This window comes from Branchiostoma belcheri, unplaced genomic scaffold (genome assembly GCF_001625305.1).
Source record: "Branchiostoma belcheri isolate BF01 breed outbred unplaced genomic scaffold, Haploidv18h27 scaffold98, whole genome shotgun sequence".
NCBI lineage: Eukaryota > Metazoa > Chordata > Leptocardii > Amphioxiformes > Branchiostomatidae > Branchiostoma > Branchiostoma belcheri.
The window spans coordinates 867001-891002 of NW_017804664.1; the positions used below are offsets into that span (position 1 = coordinate 867001).

Below are 24002 nucleotides of genomic sequence, written 5' to 3' on the forward strand. Positions count from 1 at the left end.
TCCTTCAGAGCGCCATACTCACATGTAGACACTAGTTTCCTCAGGCGTGCCACATACGTTTCGATGCTTCTCCTTGTGCTTGTTCACATGTATTGAATTTGTATCTCTCATACACGGTATTCTTCAGGGGCTTGAAGTGCTTATCTAAGGCTTCTATAATCTTATCGGGGTCTTGCCTGGGGTCTACGTTTGGCTGATTTGGGTCGGCTGGAATATCTAAGTTTCTTAGAATGTCCAAGCAATCTCTACCAATCACGGTCTTCAGTGTTGCTACTCGGATTTCCTTTGGTTTCTTGTTCTTCTCTGTAGCAATCTCATAGCTGGCCCATTCATCTTTGAAAATTTCCCAGTTTTGCGCAACATCCCCTGTCAGTTCCATGGGCTTTGGTACTGGTAACAGTCGATTGTCTGCCATTTTTATGCCTTCAAAAGTCTTCTTTTTGACCGTCTGCCTGTGTTTGTTTTGATGCTGTCACCTGCCCACACGGTAACTAGACATTGACATATGCTTGTTCCTGGCACCTCTGACCTTAGATCCTTCTCGTTAGCAGAATTCCTACTTGTCAACTTTCCAGACGCTAAGGAATGTGTCCTATTTCCTGGGACACGCTAAAACAATAGAGCCCTTATGCCTACGCATGTGCTTGACTCAGTCTGTCTGGAAATTCTTCACAAGTTCTTAATGGAATTTTCTCACAATATCAATTCCATCAAAGTTCTCTGGTGCTCTTTAGACTAGCATTCTCTGGATGCTATCTTGGAAGAAAGACATTAGACATTGGACTTAGCTGTCTCCTTTGAAGACTTTGGCTCTCTCTGTCCTTCCGTCTTGACTTGAGACCGTTTGCTTTCGTCTTCTTCTGTCTTCTTCTGTCTTCTTCTCCTTGTCGGGTCCGTTTTGCCTTTCTCTGTTCTCCTGAACTTGCTGAAGGCCACTTCTTGACACCATGTTGCTTTTGCACGTCAGGAATCACCACAGATTCAGTGCATTTCCAGTTGGTTTATTCTACGTGCTGTGTTAGTAGGTACAGTGCTCAATGCCGTCCAGATGGTAAAGAGATCGAGTCTCTGGTCTCAGCGTTACTTGGCAGGATGGGCTATACTATTACAATGTGTAGGGGTGTTATCTGTATTCTTACTTCGTGTAACAATGTCAAGTAACAAGATTTCTTCCCTCCCTGACATCATAGGCAGTATGTCGCAGGTGAGATCCCTGAATTTTGCCCGTAATTGCATCCAAGTCCTTCCCCAAACCATCTGCGACCTTTCCTTCATAGAAGAGCTGAACTTTCTCCAGAACAAAATCGCAAAGCTACCCTCGGGTATCAGTCATCTGACCAGACTACGGTCGGTCAACTTTGAAGGAAACGCCTTGTCAACTTTTCCTTCAGAAGTGTGTGCTATCTCTTCTTTAGAAGAAGTTAACTTCAACAATAATCACATCGAGTTCCTTCCTGTGCACATCAGCAACTTAAAACGTGTCCAAGCACTTCGCCTCTCCAACAACAGAATCCCGTCCCTCCCCAACTCCATCTGTGAGCTGACGGAACTGGAGACCTTGACCCTCATGGGGAACAAGCTGACAGAACTTCCGCTCATGTTCGACTCTTTACGGAACCTGCAACATCGAAGCATCGACAGCGGGCTGGACTTGTTTAACAACGAGATGCAGATGCCGCCTCGGCATGTCTGCGACAGCGGCGTGGAGTCCGTGTTCCAGTACCTCCGGGAAATCCGACGGACGAGACCTGTGGAGGTGAACAGGCGTAAGATCTTAGTCTTTGGGGAATCGGGCGCCGGGAAGACGAGTATGATCCACGCGATGCTGAACGGACGGTCCAGACTGGCCCTGCCTGACGAGCAGACGCACGTCCTGGAGCAGCACATGTGGACGGTGGAAGGTGAGAGGTTCCAGGTGAATGACTTCGGGGGGCAGCAGATGTACCACGTCACCAACCAGCTCTTCTTCACCAGGAACGCCGTGAACGTGCTGGTCTTCGACATGAACCGGTACGGCGCGGCGCGGTATAACCGGGACGTGGGGGACTGGGTGCAGGCGGTGACCGCCCAGGTACCGGACGCCGTCCTCCTGCTAGTGGGAACTCACAGCGATCTCTGTACAGCCGCAGAAATACAGAGGAAAAGGGAGGAAATCCTGGCTACCATGCGACAAAGGGAGAACACCGTGATTGAAGACATCAAGGAAGAGATATTCAAACTGAAGGAGGCACTAGATGGCAAGAGGAACGGGCTTTTTGCTGGTCACAACAGGTTCGCAGGCATGAGCACAGAAGAACTTACGGAATGCCACACCCTTCTGCAGCGTAGACTAACATCCCGGCCAGTCCTCCCACAGGAGATGATAGTCGTAAGCTCTGCTGACAGTTTAGACGGCATCCCCCTGTTGGTACACACTGTCCTGCAGTGCACACAGAATCCGCAGCTCTTCCCTAAAACCGTTGTGCCTGAGTCCTGGGCAGATCTGGAGAGGCAGCTCACCGAGTCCAGAAGCGGTCCCGAACACTTCCTTACCTACGAGCAGGTGGTACGGATGGCAGGGGACTTCGGTCTGACCGAAGACAGGCTGATCCCAGCACTGAGATACTTGCACCTTGTGGGAGAAATCTTGTGGTACGAAGACAACGTGATGTTGAAGGAGTACGTCTTTCACAAACCCTCCGACCTGATCGACATTTTCAAGGCGATCTTTCGCCACGACATCGAAGACTTCCTGACATACGGGAATGACGTCTTCAAGCGAGTCGGACACATGACCAAACAGCAGTTCCGTCTGGTCAAGTCCCGCTTCCTGAAAGGAGGCCAGATGTCTGTGGGTCTGCTGAGGTGTTTTCTGTGGGGCGTGTGTGCAGACCACCAGAGTCTGTCGGTGGTGGTGGGTCTGCTGAAGAAGTTTGAGCTGTGTTACCAGCTGCCTGAGTCTGAGGCCACCCCGGGGCTGACCGGCCCCTCATCCCTCCTGTTCCTGCCCTGGTACCTGTCCTACAAGGAGCCGTCCAACCTGCACAAGATGTGGCCAACAACCGTTCCTGATAACTACAGTCAGGTAAAGAAGCTTCAAACTTGTCTGTAATTTTAAACTTTCAACTTTGGTTACCTTTGAGTTTGAAGTTATCTGTACATGTCCTTTAAGTTTGGTCTGCTTTTACTTGATTGTATGACTTTTTGCATGCTCTGACAAAAAAAGGATTATAATGGTAACCATTATAATTTAAAAAAATATCTAGATTCTCCACTTCTTCTGAGTGACTTTCTATCTTGTAAGCTGTAACATCAAATCTGAGTAGACTTGGACACTGAGGAGTATTTAATTTATAGGGAAGAGGTAGAAAATGGCAGAAATTATACAGCTTTTATGCAATGCCCCCCCCCCACACACACACACATACATTTTGTACACACACAGCTACAGGTGATGTACCAGTTCCCCAGTGTCAGCCCCTGTGGCCTGTTTGAGCGGATGTTGGTGAGACTACAGCGTCACGTCATTAGGAGGGAAGACTGGAAGGACGGAGTGGTGGCCAGCATCAGGAACCAGACCGTACTACTCAGGAGAACCGCGGGGGATGAGGACTGCTGCGAACTCAACTTGTACGTACGGGGAGAAGAGGTAAGTGTCATTACAGGATTTTGGTCTGCTGCAGGTTGTGATCCTGTCACTTGCATGAACTATGTACAGCGTTCCCTATGTACAGCATGGTTCAACGGCAGTGCACAGGAAACACGCTATGACGACAGTCCCATATATGAAATTATCTTATTGATAAACAACAAAGATAATTTTTTGACACTCAGATATGAAGAATTTGCTGTATAATTAATGGTATACATGAAATATCTTTCTGTACGTAACAAAAAAACAAAAAGGTGCACTGCTGCACTCACAGAAAAAAATTTGGTGCACAGCTCTGATTTTGGGTACACCAAGGTGCACATGTACCTAATATTTTGAGCCCTGTTCGTGAAGTAAACATTTCCTTGTCCCACACCTGACCGCGGTGTGGACAATCCTCCTCCTCCTGCACACAGAGATGACGTCTCTCCTGTAACAGTGTATGTTATATGTTATATGTTATATGTTCCTGTCCCACAGCTGACCGCGGTGTGGACCATCCTCCTCCTGCTGCACACAGAGATGACGTCCCTCCTGTCCCAGTGGCCAGGTGTGCGCCACCAGGTGTTCCTGGTCTGCAGCCACTGCACCTGCCGAGGCCTGGCTGACCCGCACTGCTTCTTCGGGGAGGTTCGTTTGTTTGTTAATTTATCTATTCATTTCACCAGGGATACATGAAGATGTTTTTCAATGTGCCCTGGGGGGAGGGGACCCCAAACAAAAGCCATTTGCACCAAAATCAACTGAGAATCAACCTTTCTTGCAGTCTTAGTTACAACAAAAAGAACAAATGAAGGTAATCAAATTACTAAATGATGCAAAACCAAAGGAACTAATTTAAAAATAACATACATGATACATGAAATCATACTACCAAAGAAAGTGAAACAATAGTGTAACCTTAACATCATATTACGTACATGTAGAACCAACATTGTTTGTGCCTTTATTTATACTCCATCACTCCATCTTGCCATCTTGGCCACTTTTTGTGGGGGTCAAGTACAGAACCTAATAGAATGAAATCAGGGTTTTGCATACCTATGATTGTCAAGTACACATATAAAGTTGTGCTGTGGTTGGCTGTGTAAATGATGTGGTTTGTTCCACAGGTCCTGGACAGGCCCCGCCCGGCCGGTGTGAGCCGCCTGCCCTGTCCTAACGCAGATGATGAGGAGGTGGTGGATGTGGCTCTGGTGTACCCTCCTCCTGAAGGTTAGGAAGCACAGATGTAATCTATGGGGTGAAATGTTATAAGGGTGTTGGTAAGGCATGTTGGCAGAACATACTGTGCCTGCGAAAAACCCATTCATTTTTCACGGTTTCGTTGGATTTTGGTCAACGTTACGTCAGATTTTGCCTGTTGTAGACGATAGCTTTTCCGACACAACATTTGGAAACTACAGACGCGATGTTAACCTTATTACGCAAATACGACCTTATATGAGACATTCTGCCAAAGTGCTATGCATAATACATTACGGGTTTCGCGCAGGTGCAGTATGTTCTGCCGATGTGTCTGTTGGTAACATCAAGGACATTATACACAGAATGTCCTTGGTAACATGTAGGCATTGGTATCCAAACCTACAGTATTTCTGAGTCTCCCTCTATCCTTTATCAGTGACTGTAAGTGACCCAAACTACATGGTTTAATAGGGCTCTTCCATTGCAACATGTTGTGCCCTCTCCATCTCCATATATATTGTTGATTGCTTGACCTCGTCTGTTAAAAAAGATTACCTGCCCACCCCCCATAGAAAATAGAACAGTCTTCATACCTGGCATAGTACATGTAGTTGATACTGGACTGTACCATTCTCCCCAGCCCTGGAGGGGGTTCTGCAGGAGGGAGACCTGAGGACCGCCCTGATGGAGGCTGCCCAGCAGCTCGGCCGGGATGACTGGCGCAGGACCGGGCGGGTTCTGGGGCTGGCAGAGGCAGACCTGGAGGAAATTCAGGTAGATTTGACTAGAAGCAGCTGATACTGATAAATTTCTACTTCAGAAGCAGATAAGAACATTGTGTAGCTTCATGTAGTATCATGCTATTTCAATCTTCATAAAAAAAAAGTTATCAAGTCTCAGAAGAAAGAACTTGTCAGGGTTTTAATACACTGAGACTGAACATTGCAAGTGCTGGACAAGACAAAACATGGCAAAAATCACAAGTAAAAGTCATGCATGGTAAGTATAGATATTCACAATGTCAACAAGACATTTGGGTCATCTTACCTAAAATGGTCAACGGAAGGATCGAAAAATGCTGAACTGGAGGCCATGCCAGTTTTGTTGTATGTAGTCAACATCACGGTTAGTGTTGAATGACATTCTAGATCAAATCCATGATTTTATATCCCAGTTACTTCAGCACATCATTTTTCTCTCATCTTAACAGCATGATTTCCAGACACTCAGGGAGATGAAGTTCCAGATGCTGTTGTCGTGGCAACGGAAGGCAGGAGAAGACGCCACGCTGCAGACACTGATGGCCGCGCTGGGAGGCCAGGAAGTAGGAAGAAAAGACATAGCTGACTCGATCGCTGCTAAATACTTCTGTAGATAGAACCTATTGTTGTCATATTCAGTGCAAGTTCAACTAGAAAGGTAACATTTGCAAAGCAAATGCATAATGTTTATCTTCGCATATGGTCTGCTCTGTTAATACTTACTCAAACACATTCATATATACATAGTCAGACAGGAGTCTAAATGCCCCCTGTTATGAAATTGCAACATGATGTAACCCAACACTAGTTACCATGGCAACAGACACAACATTGGTTCAGGTCAGAGGTCACTGTTTGGAGAAGAAGAGGAAGAAGAAACTGAGTAAAAACAATGTTTTCCTTCTGAATCAGTAAATGTAATGATTCCCCAGGTAAATACAGATAGAATATACTGTAGATAATATAGAAAGTAGTGTGAAGAGTATAAGGATGCGTACTGGTACCCATCATACGTCTGTCACTGTCAATAGCAGTCTAATGCTTCAAAAATATTTTAGGTAAAGAGGTAAAAAATAACAAACATTTAAAATATTGACCATAATTGTTATGTGGTATGCTGCACTTATTAAAGAGCCACTATATGTAAAGGGTTATAATGGAATTACTTTGAAAGTGCCAAAGTCAAGTTTGCAAGTTCTGCATATTAGTTTTAGTACAGGTACGGTGCTAAGGTCATTGTAGGTCATTGACCCCTGGCTGAGCTGGGAGTTTTTCCTAATGCAATGTTTACGTATACCTGCCCTTGCTTTTGAATGTTTCAAAAATAATTTCAAATATTTTAAACTGTAATATATGGTTGAGGAGTAAAGATCAATTAATATCTTAAGATGTGACAAGAAGTTATAGCTTGTCTTAAGGTACCCAAATCTGGTGTTTCGGGTCTTTGGCTGCCAAGTTACTTTGTCACTGCGAATAAATCAGATGAATGGTAAGAAAGAAAAGTCTGATGCTCTATTATTTTTTTGTTTTGTTCATTAAGAGGGACACGGGAGGGGGTAAGAGAAGCTTTATTTTTCATTCCAAAGAATGTTTTTCTCCGAAAACAATATCTAAATGTTAACCCGTGCCTGATGACAACTTTTCTGAAAGCTCAGTATCCCAATTGGTTGGAATCTATTAAAATTAGGATCTCAGGTTTTGCTATTATTTTATCACCGTTGTAGATGAAAGGTTACCATTGGGTATAATGGTGAAACGTTTCTTTATCCATGAGTGGATAACCTCCATGGATATCTGTTGCAAGCGCACTTCTTGAATTGGCAATAAAAATGTCCCTCAAATCTGCTTTAACAGCAATTTGCCACTTTGCGCAAGAGGCCCTCTCTCGCCGATAGCGACTAACCGCAGTAGCTTGGATCCCAGCCTTGTTAGCTTTGGTCCACTCCCTAAGATCCGTTGGCGTGGTAGCGGATCTTGGGAGCGGACCAAAGTTATTACAAGGCTGGGCTCCAGGCTAAGACCGCAGTACTCAGGAAAAAAACGTACACGTCCGACGTTCGTTCGGATGCCGAAACTTTCCAACCTAATCCTGTCAGTAATAAACAAGCTTTTATCACAAATCCTTTTATATCAAGTAAGACAAACGAAAGTTACTTGATAATCAACACAAACATACGTTTGTTTGTTTGTTTGTTTGTTTTTAGTAAACCCATTTCTAAAACTGGACTATTTTACTTCACGCGGAGTAAATGCGGAAGGATACCTGAAGTTACACGCCCGTAAGACAGTTAAGTACACCTGTACATGACGCCGTGACGTATCATTTTGTCACTGCGCTGTTCAGAGTGCCTTTGGGGTAAATCAGTCGGAGACGTTCTCGTGTCTTTAATCAAAAACTTTATGACTGTTGACGGAGAGTCAAAACGTCGAGACCAGCTACGGATCGAACATTAAGCCGTGCGTAGGACCATCGGCAAGACGACCTTGAACTCGGACCGTGAACTCTGCGGACGCCAGGTCAGCGGTAAAGCAGTTAAGGTATGTGGTCTTCAGTCGGTCTTACGTACTTCTTCGTAGAGTGAATCTCGCTCGTGTGTCTAATATTATTCAGAGTTCCTGAGAGTGTTGAAAATGCAAGTACGTCCGTGAATCTTCTATTTGGAACAAACAGACTGTCGAACAAGGAAGTGTTGACATTCTGTATATCAGTCATCACGCGCCCGTCACTCAGGTGGTGCACGGAACAGTTACCTGGTTATGGTTAACCACCAGTGGTTAACATGGTTAATGTGATCAGGTGGCTGGAGGGAGAGAGTTCTGCAAGCCCGATATGATGATAATGATGATGACGTTGATCAGATAAGGACTAATCTCGGAGAAAAACTGACTTAAAATATAGCCAGGGTCCAGCCAGAAACTGCCACACTAGTACTGCTTGCATGGGGGTAATTCCGCGGCCAGGGGATCATAACAAGTTTGTAACTCACACCTGCCCCACCTGAATTATCCTGGCTCAGGTAAGACCTTCTCAGGTTGCAGCCTGTATGTAAATGAGGCGAAACTAAGACAACCTTCAGACGTCAAAACACCAGTCCTGACACAAAGGTCTCCTGGACTACGTCTTGGCCTTTGACTTACACACTCGGTGGTGGGTACTTACGAAAACAGTTCTTTTGAAAACCAGACGTCGCTTCGACAAAGCACGGTGGTGTTCATGACAGTATCTAGTATCAGGGTTCGCGCCACAGCGCGGGGGCACCAAAACATATAGCTGTACTTTCAGGACTAGATTTGCAAATACTGTAGGTGTGTTCTTGATAATTATAGATTCACGGATCTGACTTGTAATTGTGGCTAGTATACATGTGATAAAGCTTTACTTTTGTTGTCATAATAACCAACAATATACAGAGGACAAGCAAATATAAGGCGTGCTAGAGGGGTAAATGTCAATACTACTTATGACAGTCCCTACACTTTTGCGCCTAAAGCTAATTGTTATGTCACATCTCCCGTAGCAGCTTTTTCAGCTACAATGTACATGTATTTATCTGTCATCTGTTCTTCTGTAGGCCTGGAACCATCAAGCGCGCCGGTTGAACTACATGTAAGTCCGTGAGCCCAAGCGACCATGGGAAAGTCACAATCAAAACAATCTAATGAGTAAGTTGATATTCATTGTGTACGTACCCTCTAGACATCTCATTCTGGACAACTGTGTGCGTATGTGCACTACAATGTAACTGACAGTCACCCGAACAGAGGGGGGGGGGAGGTTAATACATTAACACTACACCTGGCTTAGGTAACCCTGGATTCCTAAATTACGGCCTCCACTGCTCGCGTTTCCCTCATGTTGTGTTCATTGATCATTCATTATTTTCAGGCAGTCACAGGCATTGCATATTTCAACGCCTGATTCCATATTTCCAGTAGATATGCACGTTGTAACATAATCATATCTCGGGTGTGTTTCTACAGAGCAGTCGACAGGACAAACATCGATGACGCCTGCACCGCCTGGGCACAGAAAAAGTACGGTTCAAGGTGCAAAGTTGTGTCGGTCGACACCAAGGATTTCAAAGTCAGTGAGGAAAACACCCACTACAGAGAGAGCGGCAAAAAAGAACGCAGCTCAGTTACACGTAGGCGCAAGACATTTCCCAACAAAACGAGTACCTCTATTCCTCGAGAAATCAAAGACCAAAGCGCTACAAAATACTCCTGTGGCTGGACTAGAACGAAAGGGTATCAGGTTTCTGGAGACCTGTCTGTTAATGTTGGACTACCTGCAGCGGTGGGTTTGAAACTAGGGGGGAAGTTGCAGCATATGCGCTCTAACACAAGGACAGAGATATCAGGCATAGATAAAACCTCTGAACAGGTGACGAAGTTTGAGCAGCCTCCCTGGTCAACATGGCTCACCGAAACAGTCACAACACAGAAGGTCGTCAAAATGCCTTATACACAAGTCCTCCGCCTGGAGGGGACACTTTCAATCACTCTGCAGAGGGCAAATAGGAAGACAAAAACCGAATTAGTGGACGTGGTTGACCTCTACCCGGGAGAAAAGGTTGAGACGGACGCAGGAGGAAAGAGGAGCGTCAGACTCACTAATGAAGGGATGTTTGAAGCCACTACAGAAATGGACGAAGAAGTCACAGTAGAAGAACCAGGTTAGTACTCTGTCAGGGCTCGAACTGGGTGCAAGTGCACCCAAATGTGGAGCAGTGCACCCATTTTTTTTGTGGGTGCACTTTTTATAGGCTCCTATGTTAATATGTAAAATGTATAATAGTATACAGCATATTCTTAACATCTATGTGACAGAAAAAATAATAAATCATTGTTGTAGTACTTTCCGTTAGAAAAGATTAGAAACATGAAATTAATTTTTCTGACATTTATTTACTACTATTCTTTTTATATGATGCATCCAAAATGTTTTTGTGCACCAAATATTTTAGATTGGGTGCACCTATTCACAAGAATGAATTTTGAACCTTGTTGTGTTGTTATTTAAATCACTAGTATTGCAATAGCCTGATTCAAGTTATTGTTTCGGTAACGTTGATTTCCTAATTAAAATTAAAGAAAAGAAATTTCGATTTTCAGGTCCCGACGAGTTGATGATGCTGAAGCACAACGATCTGCTGAGGAACAACAGGGAGAAGATTGTGGAAGAGGTGAAGGACCAGCGCGCCCTCTCCGAGCTGCTGGAGGTAATGTCTTCACAAAAAGTTGTTTCAGAGGAACAGGTTCAAACTATATCTCAGAGTCAATCTGTTAAAGAAGGCGTGGATAAGCTTGTAGGTGTGTTAGAAAAGGCAGAGCCTGAGAAATTCTTAGTATTTTTAGACATTCTCCAGAGAGAGGGGTACAGTGAACTTGTAGAGTTGCTAGATCCTAGGGGGATGTATCCTGATAGTGTTAGGCACATATCAAACCTTAGTGGTGTGGTGGATCACTATTTTGTCACCAAGAAAGTAAGTGAGGTCAAGGATAGCCTAGAGTCAGGCAGGGGAGTCATCCTTCACGGCATGCCTGGGTCAGGGAAAACAGAAATGGCATATAAAGTGGCCGGTGATTATGCAAGAGTTCACCCTCATTCGGTAGTTTGGGTGATAGATGGAAGTTCAGAAGAGAAGATCAATGAAGGGATGGCAAACCTAAAACAGAGGTTGAGTGGGGATACCAATGTTGATAACAACATGTTTCAAAGCCTTTTGTCTCGCTGGAAGCATTTTGTCCTCCTCATAAATGACCTGTCCCCAACAGTCGCAATCCCGATAGAAATATTGAGCTCCTCTGCAAAAATGGTCATCACAACACAAGATTCGCTCATAGAATTTGGAGATGTTGCAAAAATCCCAATAGATGGATTCATGGAAAAGGAAGCAGTCGAGTTCCTATCCCCAAAGATGCCACCGGGAACTACTGAAGAACAGATGAGGGATCTCGCCAACCTCTTCAGCTGTTTGCCTCTCGGGCTAGCAGCAGCCCGAGCCTCCATCCATCGGGGTAAGATGACAGTGGAAGAGTACAAGCAGCAGCTACATGGTAGAAGAGAAGTTCTAGAGGAAGTAATGAGCAGAGAGGACAACTGGCTTCAGATGCACTACAGGAAGGAACATCAAGAAGCAGCCAGGAACATCTTTGCAGCCCTACAACTGGTTATAGACAAGTTGGATGATCAGTGTAAGTCAGGAGAGGAGAGAAAGTGCATGATCATGCTGCAGCCATGTGCCTTTTTGGACTCCAACAACATTCCGGTTCTGATGCTGAAAAGTGCTTTGGAAAGTCCAACGATAGGCGCTGATGCATACTTCACGGAAAGGATGAGGATGTACTCTCTTGGCAACACTGAGGGTGCAGGAGTCAAACGTCGTTTGTCCATCCACAGTGTCACACAAATGGCCCTCCGTCTCCATATGGAGCAAGAACAACAAAGAACATGCATCAACAAACTTCTGCAAATACTTGTCAAGTTCTTTGTGAAGGATTTGACGTATTCAGAGACTCATAAATTCAGCTTGGAGCTGATGCCACACGTGGAGGCTGCTCTGAAGCATGCGGATAAGCTGAAGCTGAAACTGGGTGCTGAATATCCCCTGATGAAGGCCAGGCTCCTGATGGTGTACGGACATCTGCTCATACAGAAGGGAACTCCAGACTTGTCTAGGAAATACCTGGAAGAAGCCAAGGAAAGTTTGCTGCAGTTTGCAGACATACTTTCTGCGGAAAGTGTGGAAAGAAATCCAGATTACCACACCACTTCAAAAGAGCTGTACCAGTCACTTGCCGATAAGAGCAAATCCTTGGAAGATGGCTTCTTTAAAGAAACGGTGATAAGACGGACCATCACTAAGCAAAACCTCAGAGCTGTACGTGACAAACTTGGCGCCGAGCACAGCACAACTCGCAAATTGGAAAACATGGTGGGGAATTTTGAGCCCCTCACCAAGGAGATGTACAACATGCTAGTCAAGAGCGACTTGGCTATTCCTGTAGAGAAACTTAAGAGGATATTCCTCCCAGAGCTGTATATTTCCATACTGTTCACACTCAGTAAAGCTATTTTAGACTTGACATTACATTATTCTGATCGTCCTTCTACCGACTGGCGTATTACTCTCGCTCACGATATGTGCACTGAAGTCACCAATGACACAGGAGGTCTTGTTATGGCCCGTTTACGTTTCCTGGCAGACTTTGTCTCGCTGAGCCGATTAAGGGTGACTCACATGGTAATAATACCATACTGTGTGGAGGGAAATCTATTCGATGCTGTGGAGTTACTGATTTTGCATGAAACGAAGGGAAAAGATGCAGCATTCCGGTCTTATGACTTTGGGCTACTGACAGGTGTTAGTGATACGCTCCTTACGTTGAACTACTATGAAAACGTTATGCTGTGTTGTATAAAGGCTGTTAATAATAAGTTCACAGAGAAGAATAAGAAACGCAAACTCATCTCATTTGGACATGACACGTGCAAAACGATGTTGGACCTTGTTGAGAGCGAAAGCCAAGCTGGCAACCCACCCCACAAGCGAGCAGAATATTACACGACAGCTGGACTGTTCAGTGCAGAGGTTGGGGAACTAGAGAAGGCAGCCGAGATGTTCTGGAAAGCCTACAGAGTGGAGCTGAAGAGGGAGGAGTACCATCCACGCATGGCAGATGCACTGTCAGGTCTGACTCAAGTCCGCATGAAACAGAGCAAGCTGAGAAATGCGAGAGTCTGCATACGACGACTTCTGCAGCTGGCAAAGCACCGCTGGCCAGAGCGAGTACTTGATGCTGAAGTAGCCCTCAGGATGGTCCGCTGCAGGATAGCCTTCCAGGCCTGGAAAGAAAACATGAAAAAGGGAAAAGCCGTCTCTGAAAACTTCACTACAGTTATCTGCTTGTCTTGAGCATGGATGGAAACGAACGTGAAAACAAACAAGGCAATTAAGGATGGCAGACATTGCATGCCTATAAACACATACTACTTTGCAACAAACAAGTCCCGTATACAGAAATGGAGCAGAGGCCAGGAGAGACCCGATACACACACACACACGCACACACGCACATACACACACACACCGTAGATATGTACACACATACAAACACACAGACACACACACACAGAGAGACATACAAACACACACGCAGATATGTACGGCACACACATGTACACACAGACACACACATACATACACACACTGTAACACACACACATTCACACACACACACACACACACACACACACAATAAAAAAACATCCAACACAAACAAATGCCAATGCACAAACTAACAAGCAAACCCAAAACAATGTCCATGTAGTAAAGATGTAAAGATGGCTGGCATCTTGGGAGAACAAACACATCAAAATTAGCATGTAACAAACCAATCACTCTTCTTTCTTGGTGACAGAAGGTGACAAAGTTCAGTCAAGTGTAACATTACATGCAAAATGTATGTTAGTAGGGCTTCAGATAGGATTCCAAGTTGAATGAGATGTAATCTGATGATTCCAAGGCCATTCCATTATTGTTATTATTTTGTATCATTGAGAAACTGTACCCTAGAGCTAGTACCCTTACATGTACATGTACATGTAGCTACCACTATTAGGAAAGATATGAACAATCCAATGTCATGCTATTTTCTTGTATAATAAAATCCAACAAACTCATACCTGTACCCTGATACCATCCCCAGCTTCTAGCAGTCCTACGACTGGTCAGGCAGTGCAGAGCTCCATAGAAACATTTCTATCTCAGAGGTGCAACTTGCAGTTGTGTAGGGCTGGTAGTAAAGGACCTGTGTGGGATGGTAGTGAGGTAACAAGTCAGTCATGTCAAATTATTCCCCTGTATGCTGGTAAAAGACCAAATGCTGTTACAGATTACTGTATTTTGTGATAATGAATAAATTGGTGAAAATGGGACTTTATCGTCTATTTCTCATCATTCTGTGTCTGCTCTTTTGTGATTAGTTCTAAAATGTAGGTCTTTATTTGCATGAAAGTGAAGAAAATACATGTATAACTTGCCTTAGAACTATGTTCCAAATCCAGTAAATCCTCCTATGTATTTTCCCTTGGATTGGACCAGAGTTGATAATGAATGAGAGTGGACTTCTACAAATGTATTATCTTTAAAAACAAATTCACCTTAAATACCAACCTCTCAAAATTGCCTCATCCAAATCTTTCCTGGTATAGTAATGCCCAACATGCCTGATATAATACATGATGTAACACAAATCAAGTAAAGTTGTGCTTGAGCTTGCTGAAATAATGATGATGGAGGCCAGTTATAAACAGTACATACATCTTGTATTTATTCTTCTCTGTAATGTTTGCATACCAACTCAACATAAAGTACCAACTACACAATCATCAATAAAGTACAAAATCATTACATACTCCCATCTCTGTTGTTACATCAAAACTGTTACATGTAATTCTTGACAAAGTCTGAAAAAAAAATTAGGACTGAACCGAGTCGTCATTACACCTGGTAACCTACATTTGCACATTGTGATTCCAACACAAGTTGATTCTCCTGACTACAGATAGAAAGACTAAAAAGCTCTGGATATTTTTTCACCGCTCCCTCCCTACCTTTGGTCAGTTTTTGTTTTCTTACATGTACATACAATCGCTCCAAAAACTACTCTGAAATATATACATCTGTGGTTCATGGGAGCATACATACATACATACTGGTCTGTATCAAAGTCTTAATAAGTCTTATGTATCTTAACTATTTTTCTTCTCATTGTCACTTAGGGTGCCTCTTTCACGTTACAGCTAACAGTGAGTGTTCTACAGTAGTTTGTGTGTGGAAACAATGATGGGGAGACTGTAGCACAATTTTGCAAAAATTGGGTCAATCATATATTCATTGGTCAGGGCATTGAGCATACAGAAACATTTCTCCACAGAAACTGCACATGCAAATTACACTCCAGGGTGGCCAAACTCTCCCTGCAAATTATACTCCCTGTTAGTTGACACATTTTTTCACCCTGGCCATGAAAAAAATCTTTTTTATTCTATTCCTACATTTTGGAAGTGATACCCCGGGTGCCAAAGGCTTACTATACTCCTTAGGCACAAAGTTTGTGGTCACACACATGTACATCTGATTTTCCTTCTCTTGATAACAGATTGTTCTCACCTTAAGCTAGAAAATCTACAGCTGTACAACAGACTACTGGGGGGGAAACAGAAGACAAAGGCTTGCAAATATAACAGATACTTCCTGAAACATCCAACTCCTCAGAATTTATCCAATTGCTTGATTTACAAGTATTTTCTATTTGTTTGTTTGTTTGTTTGACCGTTCTTAACAAATCGGGGCAAATGGCAAGAAAAGTACAGAATGTTTAAAGCTGCATCATTGTGCTTTTTATACCTTCAGTTCAATTTCTTGACACAACGCATTGATATATTCCTTCATCGCCCCTCCAAATCTACATCTGTACATTTCACAAAAAAGGATATTTCCTCACATACTTATAGACGGAATGGCCTGGTTGTGGCATCAGAGGGCTAACATAACCTTCAGCCTGCTAAGGTAGCCTTTCTGCACCAAGTTTGTGTTGATTACCAGGCTAGGCAGCAGGGAGAAGGTTAAGAATTAACAAAGACAGTTACACATTTCGACACTCCTGACAGACACTCAAAGCTTACGAACAATGAGGTATGGTGTCTTGTGCTGACTAAACTTCAACAGAACACTTTTCTTCAGAGTTTCCCCTTTGCACTTGATTCTTCCTGGTTACATGTCAGAAAAACTTTCAACATTTTGGTCATTTGTAGGACTCAAACCTATCATAATCTGACTATGCTAGCTTGCGGTATGGCTCAAAAGAATAAAATGTGAAAAATCACTGAGATCAACAATGATAGTAGGGCAGCCTGGACTCAAAAGGCCAGTTGTTTGCTAACCTTACTTGCTGAAAAAATGCAAGCATGAAAAGTTTCTGTTTGAAAAATTTGGATCACATAAACTTGATTCATGTATGACATAAGATGGGAGAAATAGAACTTGCCTTTCCGTACCTTTCATGACTTAGCATACCAATGAGCCTGCTGTGACTTCTTAACCCCCAAGCATAACCACGCAAAGAGATTTTGCTTTCAGGAGACAAGCAAGGCAAAAATCAATGCAAGCAAAGATGTCATCCATAAAATCCAGTCTGTGTAACCCTATAACTGAGAGACCACACCTGGCTGAATCCCAACAAAATGAAGAACAATCAAGTTGATGAAAGGACTGCTGTATGCCATGGCTCTGTACAATTTTTCTTAGGACAATAATCTTCACCTCTAGTGTATATAAACAGGGTTGGGGAGAACCTAGCTGGAATTCTGTACAGTCTCCTCTAACTGTCCTTCCTCTACATCGTTGTCGTGGTGCGTGTTTCGCTTGTCGTCCCCCCGGCTGTGTTTGTGAGAGGAGTGCTCCTTGCTTCGTGAGCGGCTCCGTTTCCTGTCCCTGTGTCTCTCTCTCGACTCCCGGTCTTTCCTCGGCTTCTTCCCCTCCTTCTCCTTCCGTGAGGAAATGTCTCTGTACTCCGCCGAGCGCCCGCCGCTGCCGTCCTTGTGCCTGGAGCCGGCGCGGTCGTGGCTGCGTGACCGGTGCCTCCTCTCCCTGCTGCGCCGGTCTGCGTCGCGCCGGCCGCCGTCCCGGTCCTGGCTGCGGGAATGCTTCTTGTCTCGGCTGCGTGACCGCCTCCTGTCCCTGTTGCTGCGCTCCCTGCTTCGCGACCGCCGTCTGTCCCTCCGGCTGTCCCTGCCCTTGCTCGGTGAGTGTTTCTCCTGGCTCTTGCTGCGTTTTTTCTCCCTGCTGCGGCTTCGCTGCCGCGGTCGGTCGGAGCTGCGGCTGCGCGGGCGTTCCTTCTCGCGGCGCTGGCGGTCTCTCTCGCGGTCCAGGTCACGCTCGAAGTCTGTTCTTCTCTTCTGTGCTGGGCTGGACGTGCGGGAGGCCGGCTTCGGCGCATCCCTGCTGGAAGATCTGAAAGAAACAAGTCATTTTATCTTAGCTTTAAAAGTTCATCTGTGTTTGATGAAGTTTTTTTTTTTACATTTTACATGTACTGGATTATAAACTGTTGATTTCTTTGTTTATCTGTGATGATATATTACAATATCTTACTGTTATATATAAAAATTTCCTCCTTACAGTTTTCACTATACTTTCATGTCCCATGCATTATTACTCCAAAGAAAATTCTGTAGCAAAAATATTCTGCTGTTTTGAGGCTAACAGAAGAAAAACCTTTGGTAGCTACAACAAAGGTTAAAGATGTCATGACAAAAAAAGGTTGCACAGAAATGTTCTGTTGTTTTGAGGCCTACAAAAGAGCACCTTTAATAGCAACAGAAAGGTTCAAGTTCAAAGGTAAAAGTTCAAAGTTCGGAAGGTGTCATGACCTTTCGCTCACCTGCTCCGCCTTGCCCGTGATCGGCGCTCGGCCTCGCCCCACGATACCTCCTCATCAGGGATGTGTTCCGCAGCCTCCTCCTCCTCCTCGGGGGCGGCGGGGCGTTTCCGTAGCAACGGTCGGGAGGCCAGCTTCCCCTCCAGGTCCTTCTGGATGGGTACCGGGATGCGGGGGAACAGCGTGGAGAACCACTCAATCTTCCCCAGGAAGCTCCGCAGCATCTCTCCTACTGTCATCACACAGCCTGTACCTGCCTTCACATCTAACTCCTATAGTGGGGGGTGGGGAGACAAGGGGGAGACACAAGGGGAAGAGGGGCAAAGGGTTAGCAACAGGTCTACAATATTTCACAATATAAAAGACATAATGTAGATCTTAGAAACAGGTTGGACTTCAGGCAAAGCAATAGGAACCCAGGAATGTTTGCAAGTCATTTATTATTTAGCACTGGTATCTGCACTGGTATCTGCGTGCTAGCTGACACTCCTCCCTTTCGACTGGCTTCACCACTAGAATTTCAAACTTTTAAAATTTCTTTTCAAATTTGTTTGTACCGAAACTCATAGTGTAGATGGCACATCAAATGCATTGATCTGTTCCCGTCTTTTATATTCTTGACACAAGTTTTTAGACTGTCATCTATACAATCCAATTAAGATGGTCATTTATACAAAACACGCTAATGCTTGCTAATGCAACCAGAAAAGCCTTTGAAAAAGAAAAAAAAACTGTTGTATCTGTTGGAGGTAAAACCACACTATGTGTCATGTAGGTGAAAGGTTAACCTCAGAGCGAGGCTCCGCCGGCGCTAGTCCCGCGTGCTCCCGTTACCGGCACCTTGTGGCGTGTTCGCTGCCTACGTTTCACAGAAGCACAGCGTCAGTGTCCGAACAACCCACCAAAAATCAAAAAGCAAGGAGAGGGGAGCAGAAAAATCTCTCATGTTTGTATTTGTGAATAATTTCATCAGTTTGGCAAGACACTGTATAAGGAAGTTCCTCAGTCAATAACCACTGAAACTTTGGATGTAAAAACCCACTGTTTCTTGACTAAAGAACCTTCTTATACAGAATCATGTTTGTAGCATTTTTTATCGAAATGTAAGAAAAAGGAAGGGCGGGGTCTCACTACTCACCATGGCAACTGGAGGACACTGCAGGCTCTGTTTGAATCTTTCCCTCTTTGTGTTAGTCTTCAAGTTTTAAAAGTTCTGATTCAAAAAATAGTGCAAGTTGTACAGGCACTGAATTTGTTCTGCCAGAAAACGGTTACTGCATCGTTCCCAGATACATTTGTCAACTAATTTCAGAAACATAAATCATAGAATTCTGAATCTTTTTGAGTTTGAAGAAGGTCTCTCTTTCCATAATTTTTGAAGTTTCTTCAAAACCCCAACATGCTCCATGACTTCATCTAGTCTGGCTGTAGACAGTAAAACTTTACAAAAAGCTCCACTGTGACTTAAGCTGTTAAAACTACAGACTAAGTTGTGATAGTAGAGAAAGGTGTAAACTTTTACTGAAATCTCCACTGTGACTTAACCTGTTAACAGTACAAACTAAGCTGTGATAGTAGAGAAAGGTGTCGGCCATTACCCGCTGGAACGTACCTCGTCATCATCTATGTATGGCTCGTACCATTCCCACAGGTCCGCGGGGGGTTGGGTGTATCTGGGGGAGGGACAAGCACACACATGGGTTAGAAGTCTCTCAACATATAAGTTGTCACACAAGCTCTCACTTTCTACAATTTGTATGTAAAAAAATGAGAAGAAGTGCATACAGGAAGTTCCAGATGTCTAGGTTGATATCACCCAGAAATCAAAGAATAATGCCTGAAGAAAGATTAAAGAATGCCCTGTTCTTTGTAAGAAGAAAAGTAATATGTCTGCAAAATTTAGGAAATTTCAAGAAGCATGAAGAGTCTTGAAGAGTCATGATCAGGTGATTTAGGAAAGTAAAAAGTCAGTGATCTGACAAAGTTTGCATTTTGTCCTCTTACAACAGTCTACAGAAAGCTAAGACATCTGTCCTGTTCTCAAGACAAATGTCTTACTTCAGTAAGATAAGAAGTCGGTGCACCTACTCACCTGATGTACATGAATCCGAGCCCTCGGATGTAGGGGGAGTCTCCGTGTTGGAGCAGCCCGTTCACCTGTTTCCTCGTCAGCTTCAGGGTGAAGAGTTTGTACAGCAGACAGTAGGCTGTGGACACAATACCTCCTGCCCCCACACCTCGGACCTATACAGGGGGCAGCAGAGACGGGTTAGATATGAAACTGTTCCAGGGTGAAGAGTTTGTACAGAGACGGGTTAGATATGAAACTGTTGCAGAGTGAAGAGTTTGTACAGCAGGCAGTACGCTGTGGACACAATACCTCCTGCTCCCACACCTCGCACCTGTGAGTGTTAAAACACAGGATTGCTATATTTGAAACAATACTACTAAACTCCAACCATGCAATACATTTGCACACGAGGAAGGACGTTTGGTCATTCAGTGGTCAGAGAGTAGACAATGAAAGTGTAATGTCCCCAAGAATTTGGCCAAGAAGTAACAGGCTATCCTTACTCTAAATCTTATAGTTAGACAAGCATGCTTGATCATGATCATGATCAAGGTTTGACTTGAGGCCCAAAACATTCTTGCTGCAATTCTTCATACAACTTTCTACTAAGTTCTAGTCATGGCATGATGCTTAAAACTAAAATCTAGTATTTTTAAAAATCTATGTCCAAACCTCACCCTACTTTCTTTCAGCTTTGTTTCTACAAAAAATCATGCTCAAAACAACATAAACACCTGTGTCATGCAGATGGAAAGTATGGAGTGAAAGTTGTCCATGCAGAGAAGTGAGTAGCAGTACAATAAGACAGGAGGAGGAGCGACATACATGATACTTACCCCCCCGCACATGCCAGTCTGTCCACCCGTGTTCCGGCTGCCCTTCTCCCATGGCTCAAGGTGTTGGACCTGCAAACAACACAATAAAACAAACAATTTATTACAGATCTGATACCTGCTACTATACGGTATACCATCATGATTCAAGGTGCTGGACCTACAGACAAGTTAACACAATAAAACAAACACTTTCTTACAAATCTACCACTGTCATGGGTCTCTTGCATTGGGCTACATTGGCGACCAATGACATGAGAGTGGCTGGTGGAAAGCTCTAGGTGAGAGAACTTTTTTGTGTTGGATCTTAAGTTTTACACATGTTCAACTCTTCTACAGATATGTGCGTGGGAGGGATATTTTAGCAAAATATGAATGGCAGAGTGAACAAAAAAATTAAAAATTGTTAAGGAACAGATGTATAGAATATCATTATTCTGATACTTTCTCTAATGACTGATGTTAGTACTTGCTGATAACTAGTTTATGCATTAGACATGTTGGCAAGCATGAATATATGATTCCAATGACAAAAATCTGACATAACTCCCTTTAGGCAGGAAAAGCCATTACCATTAGTCACATTTAGTGCCCCAAAGATGCACATATATTAATAGCTCATGACATCAGCCCAGACCAGACACCCTGCAGTCTCACCACAAATCACATCAACTGATCAAGGCTTCCATAACCGTTGCCATGGCACCACACGTTACGTAGCCAAGGATGACATCATTCATATTTTCCCAATTATGAAACGTTTATAATTGCATCGTACAAATATTTCAGTGAGAATGCTACTATTTTACTATGAAAATTTTCATCTGCCCTAGAAATTTGGTCATGGAGTAAAACGTTGTGCTGCAAAAACCATGAATATTTTTGACCTAATAATTTTTTTGCACGTGTTTCGACTATAAGTCGCTGAAACCTTAGTAATAGAGCCCTTCGTAATTTCCTTTCCTCTTCTCACTAAATTCCAACAAATATATGGGCAAGCACAGAGGAAAACGGAAAACAAATATACATTTAAGTAAATAATTTTTGTGACCCACATCCAGACACATTCGGTTGTGTTCAGATCAGAACAAAGGAAAATATAAAACAAGATTGTCCACCCACCGACCTTGTAGTAAATCTCGTCTATGACTTCGTGGTACGTCTTGAGCTGGAACAAGTCGTTCTTGAAGTAGGGAGAAGACTGGATGTTGGTGAGGATTAAGGAGTTCAGATTCATGGTTTTATCGTTGCCCCACAAAGGAAGCACGTTGCTTTGAGGCATGGTCGGGTACGTACCGACGACGTCTCGCACTATCCCCGATAAAAAAATTGGCAAAAACTCAAGACTACGCGGTACAATACCGCTAAATTATACTCGGGGCGGTTCTACAGATCCGTAGGGTTGTAGATGCGAGGTTGTTTCAGAAATTAGCCCGAGAAACGCGGCGAAATTTGCCGAAATTTTCACCACAAAAAGTCGTCCGGCATGCAAAAGGAAAATGGCGAGTCGTTCAAAGTCTCGTGTCCTCTCGCAAGTCTCACGATACTTTCTGCTCCGACTAGTCTACTAAATCGGGGTAGGTAATGTAACAAGTAACAAAATAAAACAATTATCAGTTGGCACAAAACTAATAAATTTATGTTTTCATGAATTTAACAACTTAACATCATTTTTTTACTAGCAGATGAGAAATCTAAGAATTCGTCAAATATTTTCTAGAGAAAAATTTATCTAAAAACCTATCTTCCCCCCTATAAAATGTATGTCAATCCATCATATTTCCAAGCCTGTCCACGGTACCAGATATTCTACAATTTCCCCCTATAATTTCTTTGCTTCCTCTTGAACTTCATCAAGAAATAGTACAGACACAGAGGTAAGGTCGTTCGATTTCTCTCTTCTCTTGCCACATGTACTGGTGTTGTCGATACAAGTCTTTCTTCGCGAAAAGGGTGCCCCCCCTCCCCACCATGGACCACCAAAACAAAAAGAAGAAGCTGCTTTCGTTTGGCAAGTTTGTTTAAATATTGGCAGAGGCTATGTAGATGTATCTGTACTCTAACGGTACGTATAGCCGGTATAACCTCCCATCGGTGTAACACACCAGCTTCGCAGGCACGCGGCGCGGCGGCAGCTGGCTACATTACACCGAACAACTTGTTACACCTAACCCATGAACATCTTGACAAGATATGCCTACTTCATAATTTGTAAGTACCATGTCATGTCAATAGCCAATTTCAATGTTTTTCTCTGTTCTCTACAAAAATTGATGATGTTTCCCTTTCCCCAGCCATGCCGTCGTACTGGGGAGAGCTGCCTGGCCAGTCCCAGCCTGCCCGGGGCCCTGGGGACCTCATCCCGGGGGTGGGGGAGATGCGGGCTGTGGAGGTCAAGGAACCCCCCCTTCACCAGCCCTCAGCCGTGCACAAACCCCCCTTCACAGAGTAAGTACTACAGGGGGGTGTTATGGGGGGGAGGGGAAGGAACCCCCCCTGCACCAGCCCTCTGCCGTGCACAAACCCCCCTTCACAGAGTAAGTACTACAGGGGGGTGTTAGGGGGGGGGAGGGGAAGGAACCCCCCCAATCTATCTGGTGATTTATTTTGACATTGAACTACATATACTTGTACTTCACACCCCTCCTACAGACTGCCCCCTGAACAGTGTAACCTGACGATCCACACCATCCAGCTGGCACAACATGTCCGCAGACTCCGCTCCATGTTACAACTGGTCCAGGCACAACAGGCAACGCAGGACGGCACAGTTAGTGCCTTGTTTATATCATAAAGATGTGCAGACATGCTATAATTATATTGAACCCAACAAGCAACACAAGACTTCAGCATAATGCTGAAGTATCCTGAAGTATCTCAGCATAATGCTGAAGTCTTGTGAATGCCATTTGTGTCCTTTGTTATACGGTTAGCCAGCTTTAGCCTCAGATTCTTTCGTCCTCTTCTGTCTCATGCTTTGAGGAGAGAACAAGAACAACAGAGGTCTGAATACCAGGCTAAGCTAGCTACATGTAGCTAGTCACTGCTGGGGAGAGAAAGCCGGAGAGAGA

The 24002-nt window shown here is 44.0% G+C and overlaps 5 protein-coding genes across 8 annotated transcripts; 4 read left to right on the forward strand and 1 right to left on the reverse strand.

Annotated features, from left to right (window-relative positions):
* The first annotated feature begins 701 nt into the window (after nucleotides 1-701).
* LOC109461965 (malignant fibrous histiocytoma-amplified sequence 1 homolog) lies at nucleotides 702-6197 on the forward strand. Its single transcript, XM_019758445.1, has 6 exons — nucleotides 702-3064; nucleotides 3425-3628; nucleotides 4112-4261; nucleotides 4744-4846; nucleotides 5460-5593; nucleotides 6030-6197. The coding sequence occupies exons 1-6, from the start codon at nucleotides 1049-1051 to the stop codon at nucleotides 6195-6197; spliced, it is 2775 nt and encodes a 924-aa protein (XP_019614004.1). The 5' UTR covers nucleotides 702-1048.
* A 3370-nt stretch (nucleotides 6198-9567) lies between these two features.
* Nucleotides 9568-13015, forward strand: LOC109461966. The gene is made up of 3 exons (XM_019758446.1): nucleotides 9568-10256; nucleotides 10696-12705; nucleotides 13008-13015. Exons 1-3 carry the CDS (start codon nucleotides 9911-9913, stop codon nucleotides 13013-13015), a joined length of 2364 nt encoding a protein of 787 aa, XP_019614005.1. The 5' UTR covers nucleotides 9568-9910.
* A 17-nt stretch (nucleotides 13016-13032) lies between these two features.
* LOC109462013 lies at nucleotides 13033-13666 on the forward strand. The gene has a single exon (XM_019758499.1). It carries the CDS (start codon nucleotides 13083-13085, stop codon nucleotides 13497-13499), a length of 417 nt encoding a protein of 138 aa, XP_019614058.1. The 5' UTR covers nucleotides 13033-13082; the 3' UTR covers nucleotides 13500-13666.
* Nucleotides 13667-15747: 2081 nt separating this feature from the next.
* Nucleotides 15748-22419, reverse strand: LOC109462002 (pre-mRNA-splicing factor 38B-like). 4 transcript variants are annotated; one of them, XM_019758486.1, is made up of 7 exons: nucleotides 22054-22152; nucleotides 20935-21003; nucleotides 20385-20429; nucleotides 20120-20226; nucleotides 19640-19700; nucleotides 18031-18299; nucleotides 15748-17600 (listed from the first exon to the last, which is right to left on the reverse strand). In XM_019758486.1, the coding sequence occupies exons 2-7, from the start codon at nucleotides 20944-20946 to the stop codon at nucleotides 16943-16945; spliced, it is 1152 nt and encodes a 383-aa protein (XP_019614045.1). In that variant the 5' UTR covers nucleotides 20947-21003; nucleotides 22054-22152; the 3' UTR covers nucleotides 15748-16942. The 4 variants fall into 4 exon arrangements, with proteins under 4 accessions (XP_019614045.1, XP_019614046.1, XP_019614043.1 ...); XM_019758484.1 differs by having other exon boundaries at nucleotides 15750-17600; nucleotides 22058-22419; XM_019758487.1 differs by lacking the exon at nucleotides 20385-20429 and having other exon boundaries at nucleotides 20120-20271.
* Nucleotides 22420-22709: 290 nt separating this feature from the next.
* On the forward strand, nucleotides 22710-23725 carry LOC109461967 (STAGA complex 65 subunit gamma-like). The gene is made up of 3 exons (XM_019758447.1): nucleotides 22710-22808; nucleotides 23226-23379; nucleotides 23584-23725. The coding sequence occupies exons 2-3, from the start codon at nucleotides 23228-23230 to the stop codon at nucleotides 23723-23725; spliced, it is 294 nt and encodes a 97-aa protein (XP_019614006.1). The 5' UTR covers nucleotides 22710-22808; nucleotides 23226-23227.
* Nucleotides 23726-24002: the final 277 nt, after the last annotated feature.